The sequence below is a fragment of the Musca vetustissima genome, unplaced genomic scaffold (genome assembly GCF_032173495.1).
Source record: "Musca vetustissima isolate MV318-11 ecotype Yass unplaced genomic scaffold, APGP_CSIRO_Mvet_v1 utg35627, whole genome shotgun sequence".
Classification (NCBI taxonomy): Eukaryota; Metazoa; Arthropoda; class Insecta; order Diptera; family Muscidae; genus Musca; species Musca vetustissima.
In genome coordinates this window covers 132,665-145,033 of record NW_026873243.1, presented here as the reverse complement: position 1 = coordinate 145,033, position 12,369 = coordinate 132,665, and the positions used below count along the sequence as shown (strand labels likewise).

Below are 12,369 nucleotides of genomic sequence, written 5' to 3'. Positions count from 1 at the left end.
CTTATATATATTATAAAAACTACTATAAATATTTAAAATTAATTATTATTTTATAAAAAGGACCTTAATTGCATTAACCCTATATATAATTATTTGCTAGTTCCGCCATATTTTTGTATATGCTGACCCTTTGATATGTGTTTATATGGCAGATAGATAGTAAATAATTTAGAAGGTTTTGTGTTTTATCATAATATTAACCAAAAAATATATAAAAGTAAATGTTTTATACAAATAAATATAATATAAAAAATATTTTTTTTTTTCATAAATTTGGTGACAAAATAAACTCACAAAAAAATAGTATATTTTTATAAAGATTTTTTTCTCAATATGTTTTAAAATATTTGCTTTTAGTTTTCATTTTTTGCTTCTTAAAAAGCCCCGTTATATTTTCTTACATGTTTTTGTTTGCTGTTTTATTCCTGTGGCACTTAAGATGATATGTTTCGTTTAATTTTAGGTTTTTTTTCAAAATTTCTTTTCGAGATGATATGTATGTTTGGTTTTCTTTTAAGCTAATAGCATTTCTTATAATATATTTTCAAATATAGTATTTTTTTTTAATTTTCCATTTTTTTGGTTTTCAAATGAGCTACAAACCACGTATTAAATATAAATTTTCCTTTAAATCAGTTCTTATTTTATATAAAAGTATTCTCATTTTTTTCTCAAGCATTATTTGACTGCTGTTCTGAAGAGAAAAACAGTTGTGTGGTTTTTTCTAGACATTTTTGAAAAATTAAATATTTCAAAACCATCTGCAATGAATTTTCGAGTGCGTATGGGTTTTTCTTACACTTATTTTTAAACATTAAGATTTAAATGTATATAGATTTTTTGTTTTTATAAAATTACTCTAAATATTTTTCCATCAACACGCTTTAGATTTTTATTAGAGTAAAAACAAAAAACATAAACAATACTTCAATGATTGTATTTCACAACAACGATAACATTTATTTTCTTTAAATATATTGTTTATTTTTATTATTTATTAATTCCATGTGTGATTTTTTTTGTACCGGTTAGCGTGATGTTTATATTAAATATTTTATTGTATGAGGAGCGTTTGTTGTAAAAATTCGAGAAAACATTTTATTTTAAATATTATTTTGTTAAAGTTTCCATCGAATGTTGAAATAATGGGAATTGAATTGAAATATTTAAATATTCTCAAAAAACCAGCTATTCTGTTAATAGTAGGACTTATAAATTGGACTGTAAAAATAAAAAAATCTAAAAAAATACGTTCCCAAAGAGGGATTATTTTGACACCATATATTTAAATGGACTTTTCATAGCACTGTTTCGGTTTATATAAATATACTGTTTTATGCCCATAATATTTTTCAAAAACCTAATTTTAGGCGGAAAAATTGTAAATTTTTTTTCAAGGCTAATTTTAGCCGTAAAGTCATACAAATATTTTTGCAATTATAATTAAGTATAATTATAAAATTCTTTTCCTAATTAAAAAAAATCCTTTGGAAATGGAATATAAAGTCTAAGTTTAGTCTTGGATTTTTTTAAATATTTTTCAAGCCTAATTTTTAGCTTGAATTTTTTTTCAAATATTATTCAAAAGCCTACTTTTAGGCGTAAAATTTTCCAAATATTTTCAGAAGCCTAACTTTAGGCGTGGATTTAAAAAAAATATTTTTTCAAGCCTAATTTTAGACAGGAAATTATCAAAACGATTTTTAAAGACTAATTTTAGGTGTGAAGTTTTCAAATATTTTTCGAAGTATAATTGTAGTAGCGGATTTTTATATTTTATTCAAACTTATTTTTAGGCTTAGATTTTTTTAAAAATATTTTTTTTTTTCAACCAAATTTTAGAAATAGTTAAAAAATATTTTTCAAACCTAATTAAAGGCGTGGGGTTTTGCAAATATTTTTCGAAACTAATTTTAGGCGTTAATTTTTCCAATTTTATTTTTAGGCGTGGATTTTTATAATTTTTTTCAAGCCTAAAATTAGAATTAAAAAAAATTAATTCTAATCTTAGGCTTGATTTGTTTAACGATTTTTTCAAGCATTGTTTCATGCCTTCGATAGGCGTAGATTTTTACATAAACATTCTTTCAAGTTTAAACAAAAGTTCAGATATTAAAAAAAAAAAAATCAGACTTGAAAAAAATATTTTTCAAGCCTAAATAATATCCGCGCCGAGGCCTCGACAAAATTTTTTAGGAAAAAGCCAAAAAATTAAAAAAAAATATATTTTTAACAAAACTAAGCCTAAAGTTACATTTTTTAATCCAAGCCTTTGGAAAACGCCCTGAAAATATAAAAAAAAAATCAAATATTCAAGGAATTTGTTTCTATAACAATTGACATAAGTTCTTAATTCTAAAAAAATTGTTAAATTGCTGCGATTAGAGTTGTCTATCATATTTTGCCACACGAAATAGATTTGGATTTTTGTATTTTGCATGTATTTTTACAAATATGTTATTCAAGCTTAATTTTAGGCGTGAATTTTAAATTTTTAAAGCCTAATTTTAGGCTTGGATTTTTGAAAAGAATTTTTTCAAATCTTCGAAAGACGCAGATTTTTCCAAATATTTTTGCTAATTTGAACAAAGACCTTTTAAGACTTGAAAAAATATTTGTCAAGTCTAAATAATATCCGCGGCAAGACTTGGACAAAATATTTTGGAAAAAACAGAGCTATAGTAACAAATTAAAAAAAAATATATGTGAACAAAATCTAAGCTCATGGTTACATTTATTTTTTTATCGATGCCTTTGGGTATGTCCTGATTGTTTTAAATCTCATATTCCAAGAATTTGTTTTTAGATCTTTTGGAATATAATGCATTTTATACCCATAATTTTTTTTTTATCAAATATCCTGCAAATTCACATTTTGATGGAAAATTTAACAAAAATATATAAAAATAATAACACTTATAATTTCACGGATGTTTCATGTTCTGATGTTCGCTTATTTCCTTAGAAGCCCTTCTTTGTTTTTGCTTAAAGTTTTCATAAAATAAAAATAGTTAACATTATTTTCACACAACATTGGTTCAGAAGCAGGTGGTTATAACTGTTTTTTCTTTTTGTAGAAATAGTATTTTGCGTAGAATGGGTGTCTTGTTTAACATTTGATATATCTTTTATGTGGTAAGAAGCTCAGAAAAAATAGTTTTGTTCTTATAAATGGCTAAATGGACTCTCTTGTAGATACCGTTTAGTCTATGTTTTTTTTTTGACAGTAACACAGTGTATATTTAAGATATTTCTTTGAACCAAAAAATTATTTTTACCCACAGTAATTCCTATTTAATAAATCATTTGATCATCATTATTTAAAAATAATAAAATAATTAAATAAAACAAAAATAACCTTTAAATTATAGAAAGGTTTTTTTAATAAATACTGTAGGAGATATTCGAATAATATTAAATTTAGTTTAAAAAATATATTAAATAAAATTTTTCGTTTGCCTAAAAGTATGCTACAAAAAAGTCCCTTTCCCAGTTAATTCTTTTCTTTTGTGTTGACCTAAAATGGTCCTAAACTCTAGTGATATGTTTTCGATATAGTGCAGATTTTTTATAAATTTTCACGTTTTCTTTTTTTTTTTTTTTTGTTTTCAAAAAATGTTTGCAACCATTTATCCCTAGAAGTTAATTGATTGATAAATACATTTAGATGTATTATAATAAATAAAAAAATACATTGGAAATAAAAAATGATTCAAAAATCCTTACAATTAATTACACATATATAAATAGTAAAATATTTGTGTGTTTGTCTTCAACAGTTGTCTTACATACATATACTAATATAAATATATAAAAGGGTTATATGTATATCTTATAGCCCTTTTTTCTAATTTAATGCTTATTTCTTTTTTTCCATATAAAAAACCCCAAAAAAGAAATAGCAATGCTCGTACTTATATTAATTAGTTTTTTTTTCTGGATGTTGTTGTTGTTGTTGTAGAATTTTTTAGTCTGTAATTTTTGTTACTGATATGTAATTGTTTCTTCCTATACGTTTCTTTGCGTATAACACTTGTCTGTTTGATGCTGTTGTTGTTGTTCTTGTGATGCCTAAAATTTTTGTTTTCATATTTTTGCAAATCTTATTTTAGCAATTTTGCAATATTTCATGTTTCGTTTTGTTTTGGTGTCTCACACGCATATGTAGAGATTAGAGTCGTAGAGTAGTAGTCGTACAAAATAATTTTCAGTATCGCGATAGTCGTTAAATTTTGTATCGTATCGTTTACCACTTCCACCACATGATTCCTTTAAAAAGTACACAAAAACGTCACAAGCATATTTACTGGCAGTAAACGCCATAACAACACACCATTTGTGTCCAGTAAATCACTTGCTTCACTGGACGACAGACCGGCACAGTGCATTTTCTCCAATGGCATCGACTGTACGAAATAGTCCCGATTCTCCACGGGCATATGACAGATGGGTTTCTTTTTCTGAGCCATTTCATCGTCCTTGTTCTTGAGATCTTGCAGGAGTTTGGGGAACCAGGTTAGCTCACAGGAGCACACCAAAGGATTATCTGAAAGAAGGGTGTGTGTGTAAATAAGGGAACTTTTCATTTTTTCAATGATTTTGCAAACTTGCCTGTTATATCAATTATTCTCAGGGTATCGATAATGTGCTCCATGATGTCTTGTGGCAAACGGGTTAATTTATTATTTTGAATATTTAATGTTTCCAGGGAATTTAAATTTTCAAATATCATGCTAGGTAATACCTTGATACTAAAAGAAATAATTGTTAAATGGGAAAAAGAACATATATTCTTCTAGGATTTTTAAGGATAAGACACAAATATTCCTTGAAAAAGAAGGAAGTAATTATTATTTCAAATTATAAAAATAATTGTGAGGTTAGATTTTCTTTCTCAGCCTCAAAATTTTATTATTCAGTATTTTCACTAATGTACAAGTCTCATTTTTTCAAAAAAAAAAAAGCTCACAGGACCACAGGTCTCATTTTTTCCATAGAAAATATCAATATCATAGGACCACAGGCCTCATTTTTTTTCCATAGAAAAAATCACAGGACCACAGGTCTCATTTTTCAGAACCATATGTCTCATTTTTTCTACAGAAAAAAAGGGAGGTATTATTTTTTATAGAACAATTTTCGCTATAGATACATATTCACACGACCAAAGGTCTAATTTTTTCTAAAGAAAAAAGAAATCGCAGGACTCGAGGTCCAACTTTTTCGCTATAGATAACAATTTGTATGACATCTGGTTCAATGTTTTGCTATAGAAAAAATGCAGGACCTATCGTCTAATTTTTTATTATGGAAAAAAAAAATCACTGGACGTCGTGTCCAAATTTTTGTTATAGAAAAAAATTGAAGCAGAGGTCTTGCACATTGTTATCTTTAGCGAACAAGTTTAATATTTTCGATAGAAAAAAAAATCAAAGGTAAATGGGTATCAGTCTTTCTATAGAAACAAGTCACAGGAACACAGGCCTAATTTTTTCTACAGAAAACAAATTCGCTGGACTTAGACCTCATTTTTTCTATAGAAAAAATCTCAGGTCTCATTTTTTCTATAGAAAAATTCACAGAAACCCTGGTTTCATATTTTTCTATAGGAAAAAAAATCACAGAACCACAGGTGTCTTTTTTTCTATAGCAAAAATTTCGCAGGGGCACAGGTCTGCGAATTTTTTCTCTATAGAAAAAAATGAGCCCTGAGATCCAGCGAATTTTTTTCTATAGAAAAAAATGAGACCTGAGATCCTGCGAATTTTTTTTCTATAGAAAAAATGAGACCTGTGTTCTTGCGATTTTTTTTCTGTAGAAAAAAACAAATTTTAGGAACTCAGGACTCATTTTTTTTCTACAGAAAAAAATCGCAGGTTTCTATAGGACCTCAGGTTTGTTTTTTTTATAGAAAAAAAATCTCAGGTCTCATATTTTCAGTAGTGTTTGGCGGGTTATTTGGGATACCATTTGTATTTTGTTTTTGCAAAATAGTCAGGCTTAATCCTAGTTTGTTGTTTTTATAAAAAACAACTATTTATTAGTGGGGAATGTATGGCATTGTCATAATAAATAGTTGTTTTTTATAAAAACAACAAACTGGGATTAAGCCTGACTATTTCTCATTTTTTCTATAGAAAAAATTCACAGAACCCCTGGTTCAATATTTTTCTATAGAAAAAAAATTCACAGAACCACAGGATTCACTTTTTTTCTATAGAAAAAATTTCGCAGTGGCACAGCTCTATTTTTTAATATTTTTCATTCGCTTTACAGCAACACTATTTTTTACCTATAAAAAATCGCAATATTTTGCTATAGAAAAAAATTCGCAGTACCCTAGACCCAAATTTTTGCTATAGAAAAAATCGCAGGACCCCAGACCCAATTTTGGCTATAGAAAAAAATCATAGGATACCATGTCTAACTTTTTTGCTTTAGAAAAAAAATATGCAGGACTTCATGTTCAAATTTTAGCTAGAGAAATAATAGAAGCCAAGGTCAAAATTTTTGCTATATACACAAATTTTCAGGACTAATTTTGGTATAGAAAAAAGTTAAGAGGAACATAGGTCAAAATTTTGTAATAGAAAAAAGTACAAATTTTAAGGCTCCAAGTCAATTTTTTATAGAAAAAATTTTCAAAGGCTACACACGTTTATGGAAAAAATGTTGAGGTTTTCTTAGAAAAAAATTCTCCGACCCACCGATCCAATTTTTTTGTAAAAGAAAAAATGTCACACTAACCGAGGTATTTTTTTGTTAATAAAAAAATGTTCAAGGAACCCAGGTCCATTTTGTCCTATTCAAATTTGCCCACAAAAAAATGTACAAGATTTCATGTCAAATTCGCAGGATCACACATTACTTTTTTTTTCAAAAAAAAAAAAAAAAAAACACACACACACTTTTTCATTTATGTCTGTCTTCCAGTTCGTCTAGAACTTTATAGTTTTAGTTTTTATAGAAGCCTATATAGACTCCCTTCCGAATGTCTACAAAGACTCACATTAGTTCGTCAATGAAAATTCCTCTCAACTGGTCTAATCGAATCTCTTCTGTTCGTCTAGAGAACATACGGGCATTCACAGGCGAAGTGTATTATTAGTATTGGCGAGAGGAAGAGACTCGTTATAGACGAGCAGATGGGATTCTTTATATACAATCCGAAGGGAGTCTTTATAGACAAACTGAATAAAAAATCTCGCTTTAGCCCGTGTACGCAGACTCCCTGCACTTCGCCCATAAAGGATCCCTTCAGATCATCTATAAAGACTCCCTTGAGCATGTCTATTAAGACTCTCTGCAGCTCATCTATGAAGACTCCCTTCAGATAGTCTATAAATACTCTTTATATAAATACTCAAGGCATTTATTGAAAAAATGTCTAGACCTCATGTCACATAATGAAAAACTTTACAGGATAAGAAAGCATTCTCAGGATTGTCGGGATTCTGCATTTTTTTCCGTTCAAGTAACTACTTAATTGTATGTTCGAAACTATCTCTAGTGCTCCAACAGTATCAAAGTAGCATTCAACAAAAAACTTGATCTTACGTTCATTTCATGTTCAACTTACTCATTCTTCTGCAGATTTAAAAAGGTCAGGGAATCGCCATAACCAGTGAAGGCATCATCACTAATAACGCTAATATTATTATTTCTCAAATCCAAATGGCGCAGACGATGCAATGGTCTCAATGCCTCACTGGGTATGGCTTGTAAATTGTTATCACCCAAACGGAGATATTGCAGATTTTCTGAAATAAATAAAATAGAATTTAAGAAGACAGATTCTTCAAAACATGACTCCACTAATTTAGATCATAAAAACCTTCCAATCCCTTAAAGGCATCCTTGTCAATTGTGGAAATTTTATTGCCCTCCAATTCCAGAGAATTCAATAGACTGAGATGTGAGAATACATTTGCCGGGACCGAGGTTATCATGTTGTGAGCCAATATCAAGGAATCCAAATTTTCAAGACCTGGAAATGGAAAGGAAAGATATGAATCTTGCATAGGAAAGGAGGAGATCTAAAAACTGACCTGCAAAATCACCTTCACGAATAATTTTAATTTTATTTTCTTGAATTTCCAATTTCTTCAAATTATCCAAAATTGAGAGAGCCTGTTGTGGTACCATGGTCAATTCATTGCCACCCAAATTCAAACGTTTGAGTTTTCTGGAAGTGAGAGAAAATATTTAATTTAATTTTTAATATTTAATGTGGGTCTACTCACTTTTCTAAACCCCGGAAAGCTTCCGGTTCCACATTATTAATTTTATTCTCGTAAAGTGTAAGAATTTCCAAAGTATCCAGACCCTCAAAGGCATTGTTATGGATCACGGTAATTTTATTATGATTCAGATTTAAAATCAACAGATGATAGAGATGTTTTAAGGCCGTCGAGGGCACGGTTTTCATTTGATTAAGAGAAACATCCAATTGAGTGAGACCCTTACCTGGAATACACAAGAAAAAATAAATTAAAGTGGATCTCCTATGAAGACTCCCTCCTGCTTTAGATCTGAGTTTCAGCTCGTCTACAATGACTCCCCGAGCTTAAGTTCGCTTATAAAGACTCCCTGAGCTTCAGTTCGCATACAAAGACTCCCTGAGCTTCAGCTCGCGTGTAAAGACTCCTAGAGCTTCAGTTCGCCCATAAGGACTACTTGAGCTTCACCTCGCCTATAAAGACTCCCGTCTAAGACTCGCCGTCTATAAAGACTCCCTGAGTTTCATCTCGTCTATAAAGTCTCCCTGAGCTTCAGCTCGTCTATAAAGTCTCCCTGAGCTTCAGCTCGTCTATAAAGACTCCCTGAGCTTCAGCTCGCATAAAAAGACTCCCTGAGCATTAGTTCTTCTAAAAGACACCCTGAGCTTCAGTTCGTCTATTAAGAATCCCTGAGGTCCAGTTCGTCTATAAAGACGTGAGCTTCAGCTCGTCGATAAAGACTCCGTGAGCTTCAGTTCGTCGATAAAGACTCCGTGAGCTCGTCTATAAAGACTCCGTGAGCTTCAGCTCGTCTATAAAGACTCCGTGAGCTTCAGCTCGTCTATAAAGACTCCGTGAGCTTCAGCTCGTCTATAAAGACTCCGTGAGCTTCAGCTCGCCTATAAAGACTCCGTGAGCTTCAGCTCGTCTATAAAGGCTCCGTGAGCTTCAGCTCGTCTATAAAGACTCCGTGAGCTTCAGCTCGTCTATAAAGACACCGTGAGCTTCAGCTCGTCTTTAAAGACTCCGTGAGCTTCAGCTCGTCTTTAAAGACTCCCTGAGCTTCAGCTCGTCTATAAAGACTCCCTGAGCTTCAGCTCGTCTATAAAGACTCCCTGAGCTTCAGCTCGTCTATAAAGACTCCCTGAGCTTCAGCTCGTCTATAAAGACTCCCTGAGCTTCAGCTCATCTATAAAGACTTTCAGAGTTTCAACTTGCTTATGAAGACTCCCTGAGCTTGAGCTTACCTTTAAAAAATGCATTTACTCCCATCTGTTCGTCTATAGAGACTGCCTACCCTTCAGCTTGTCTTTAATGACTCCCTGTATAAAAATTCCATGGACTTCCCGCTTCAAAACTACTTATTGTAATATTTATTTTTTTCTTCGTTTTTCAATACTCACCCAAAGAGCTGAGAGAATTCTCCTCGATGGCTGCCAAACTGCTGTTGTGAATTGTCAAATGACGAATATCCAATGCCAAAAATAGGAAACCCTGAAGTTTTGGCAAATTGTTGTGGCGCAATTTCAAATAGAAAATGATGGGGCTTTTACCCTTCAACGTGCTCATCGATTTGGTGATGTGCGACAAATCTGTCGTTTCGCACAGAATATCCAGGCCATTCTTCTTAACGCTACAGACACAGGGAGCAATTTCACTATGCTCGGGACAAACTTGTTGTGGCGTTTGATTGCCCTGAGCTGCTGCTGGTTGCCAGCCCAGCAGGGCGAATGATGTCAACAGCAGCACCAAGGCAATGGTGTTGGTGGTGAGGAATTTTGTTGTCGTCGATGGTGTTGGCGACGATGTTGGCGATGATGACGACGATGTCGCACGCGAACGAGCTGAGCTGATTAATGGCATTTTGTAAACTGAATCAACGTTGAATGGTGTTTATGATGTCGGTGATATATTGTCGCGTAAAATATAGCCACAAATTTAAATTCTTGTTCTCCTTCTCTCCGGTATTTGTTGTTGACGTAGTTCCTCTGCTCAGCTCTTATAGGGAATGGATCTCCTCTTTGGAATGTTTCTCTTTTGTTGTAGTAGTTGTTGTTGTTTCTTTCTACGCTTGCTAATCCAAAAGCTTTGGATTTGTTTGTTTATTTGGTTCTATTAAAATTGTTATTGTTATTAAATGAACGATGACTGACTGACCTGACCAACGATAGACTGTGTTTGAGGGTGACATGCAAAGATATTAAAGAGAGAGTGAAAATTAGATTAATTTATTGTTTTGTATTCTATATTGTGTGCAGAAAAAGAAAAAAATAATATAAAGCATCACTTTTTAAATAAAACCTGAGAAAAAGTGCATGCCAATTGATAACGATACATAGGTATAATAAAATAGGAATACTTTCGAATATATATTTGGTTATGGTTTTATTAGGCTATCGTGAAAAGTGGGCCAATATTAAAATTTTTGGTAAGAAGATTTGCTACCCAATTTGAATTCAATAACCTACCCAAACTCTTAAAAATATCGGATTTTTTGGAGGTAACGTTATATGGGGGCTATTTTAAAGGATGGGGGAGTATTGATAATTGTTATACCCTTCATCACACTGTGGTACAGGGTATTATGTCTTTGTGCATATGTTTGTAATAGGCAAGAGGAAACGAGATAGATCCATGGTTCCTTTTGAGAATATGCATAGAGTCACTTTCTGAGTCGATTTATCCATGTCCGTCCGTCCGTCTGTTAATGTTAAATTGTAAACAAAGTACAGGATGCATTTATGATCCAAATTGGATGAAATTTGGCACAGCTCATTTATTTGGCCCAAGAAAGGACCCTATTGAAATTGGGAAAATCGGTTCTAAGCTCCCATGATATAGCTCTCAATTTGCACGAGTTTTCACACAGCGTACTGAATAAATTCTACAATGATTTGTGTTTAGCTTCGTGAACATCAGTTCAGATTTAGATATAGCTCCCATATATATTTTCGTCATGTAAATGGTGCACTAAAGTTCCTATATATCCTACACGATTGCACGATCTTTGTCATAGCATACTTAATGAAGTCTGGAATAATGTGTGTTAAGTTTTGTGAAAATCGGTTCAGGTTTAGAAAAAGCTCTCATATATATTTATTCCGATTTAATGTAAATGGTGCACCAAAGCCCGTATATATTTTGATTTGCACGAAATTTGGCATAGAGTACTGAATTGAGTCTAGACTAATGATGTGTGCAAAGTTTTGTGAAAATCGGTTCAGATTTAGATATAGGTTCCATATATAATTCCGTCCGATTTTATATAAACTGTGCATTGTGCGACCCAAAGTTGGTACGATTGTCACACAATTTTGTACAATATGCTGAAACCGGATTTTTTATTTATTTCTCATAAGCCCACTGATCTAATTATGGTCAAAAAATGGGATCTCTGGCCCATAGTGCAATGTATCAAATTGAGACTAGAATGACGTTATTGCGTTTTGTTGAAATTGGTGCAGATGCACATATAGCTTCCATATGTATTTCGAACCGGTCTGATTAAGAATAACACAACAGAGGGTCATACCGAATAGCGTTTATTATGTTTGCTATAAATCAGTGTATATAAATGTGTCCCATTGTACGCATACGACTCTAAATCTGCCCGAATGAAATTGAGTTTATCATAGGTTGTAGAAGGGGATGTGTATTTACTGATGTTAGTCGGTCACTTATAGATTAAGATCACATATTTGAGATCATATGAGTTAAATTTCATATCAATGTTCCTTCCAAAAAGCGATGTCTGTTAGGGTACATATGTAGAATATACCCAAAGTGGTGAAGGGTATCATATAGTCGGCCTGGTTTTTGGTATGAGGATGTGTTACCCAATGAAAACACAAAATACCAAATTACAGCCAAATCGTTGGAAAACCGTGCCAACATCCCTAAATATAAAATACCGTTATACGGACCTATACAAAAACGTAGATCGATATATCATTGTATGATATCACGTCATGACACCTTTAATATAAACTCCACCTTACAGTGAAGGGGATATACAAATTATTGGCAATGTTATAACGATACGCCTCAATTGTCTCAATTTTAATGATTTAGTAAATTTAATATTTATGGTGTCCAGGGACTACAAAATATTCTGGGAAAATATTCGATTTTTTGAAGTTGTGTCTTTGAA

The 12,369-nt window shown here is 31.7% G+C and overlaps 1 protein-coding gene across 1 annotated transcript; it reads right to left on the bottom strand.

Annotated features, from left to right (window-relative positions):
• Positions 1-4,244: 4,244 nt before the first annotated feature.
• Positions 4,245-10,097, bottom strand: LOC133323594 (insulin-like growth factor-binding protein complex acid labile subunit). The gene is made up of 7 exons (XM_061532512.1): positions 9,623-10,097; positions 8,244-8,466; positions 8,049-8,185; positions 7,835-7,987; positions 7,580-7,760; positions 4,612-4,751; positions 4,245-4,546 (listed from the first exon to the last, which is right to left on the bottom strand). The coding sequence occupies exons 1-7, from the start codon at positions 10,080-10,082 to the stop codon at positions 4,272-4,274; spliced, it is 1,569 nt and encodes a 522-aa protein (XP_061388496.1). The 5' UTR covers positions 10,083-10,097; the 3' UTR covers positions 4,245-4,271.
• Positions 10,098-12,369: the final 2,272 nt, after the last annotated feature.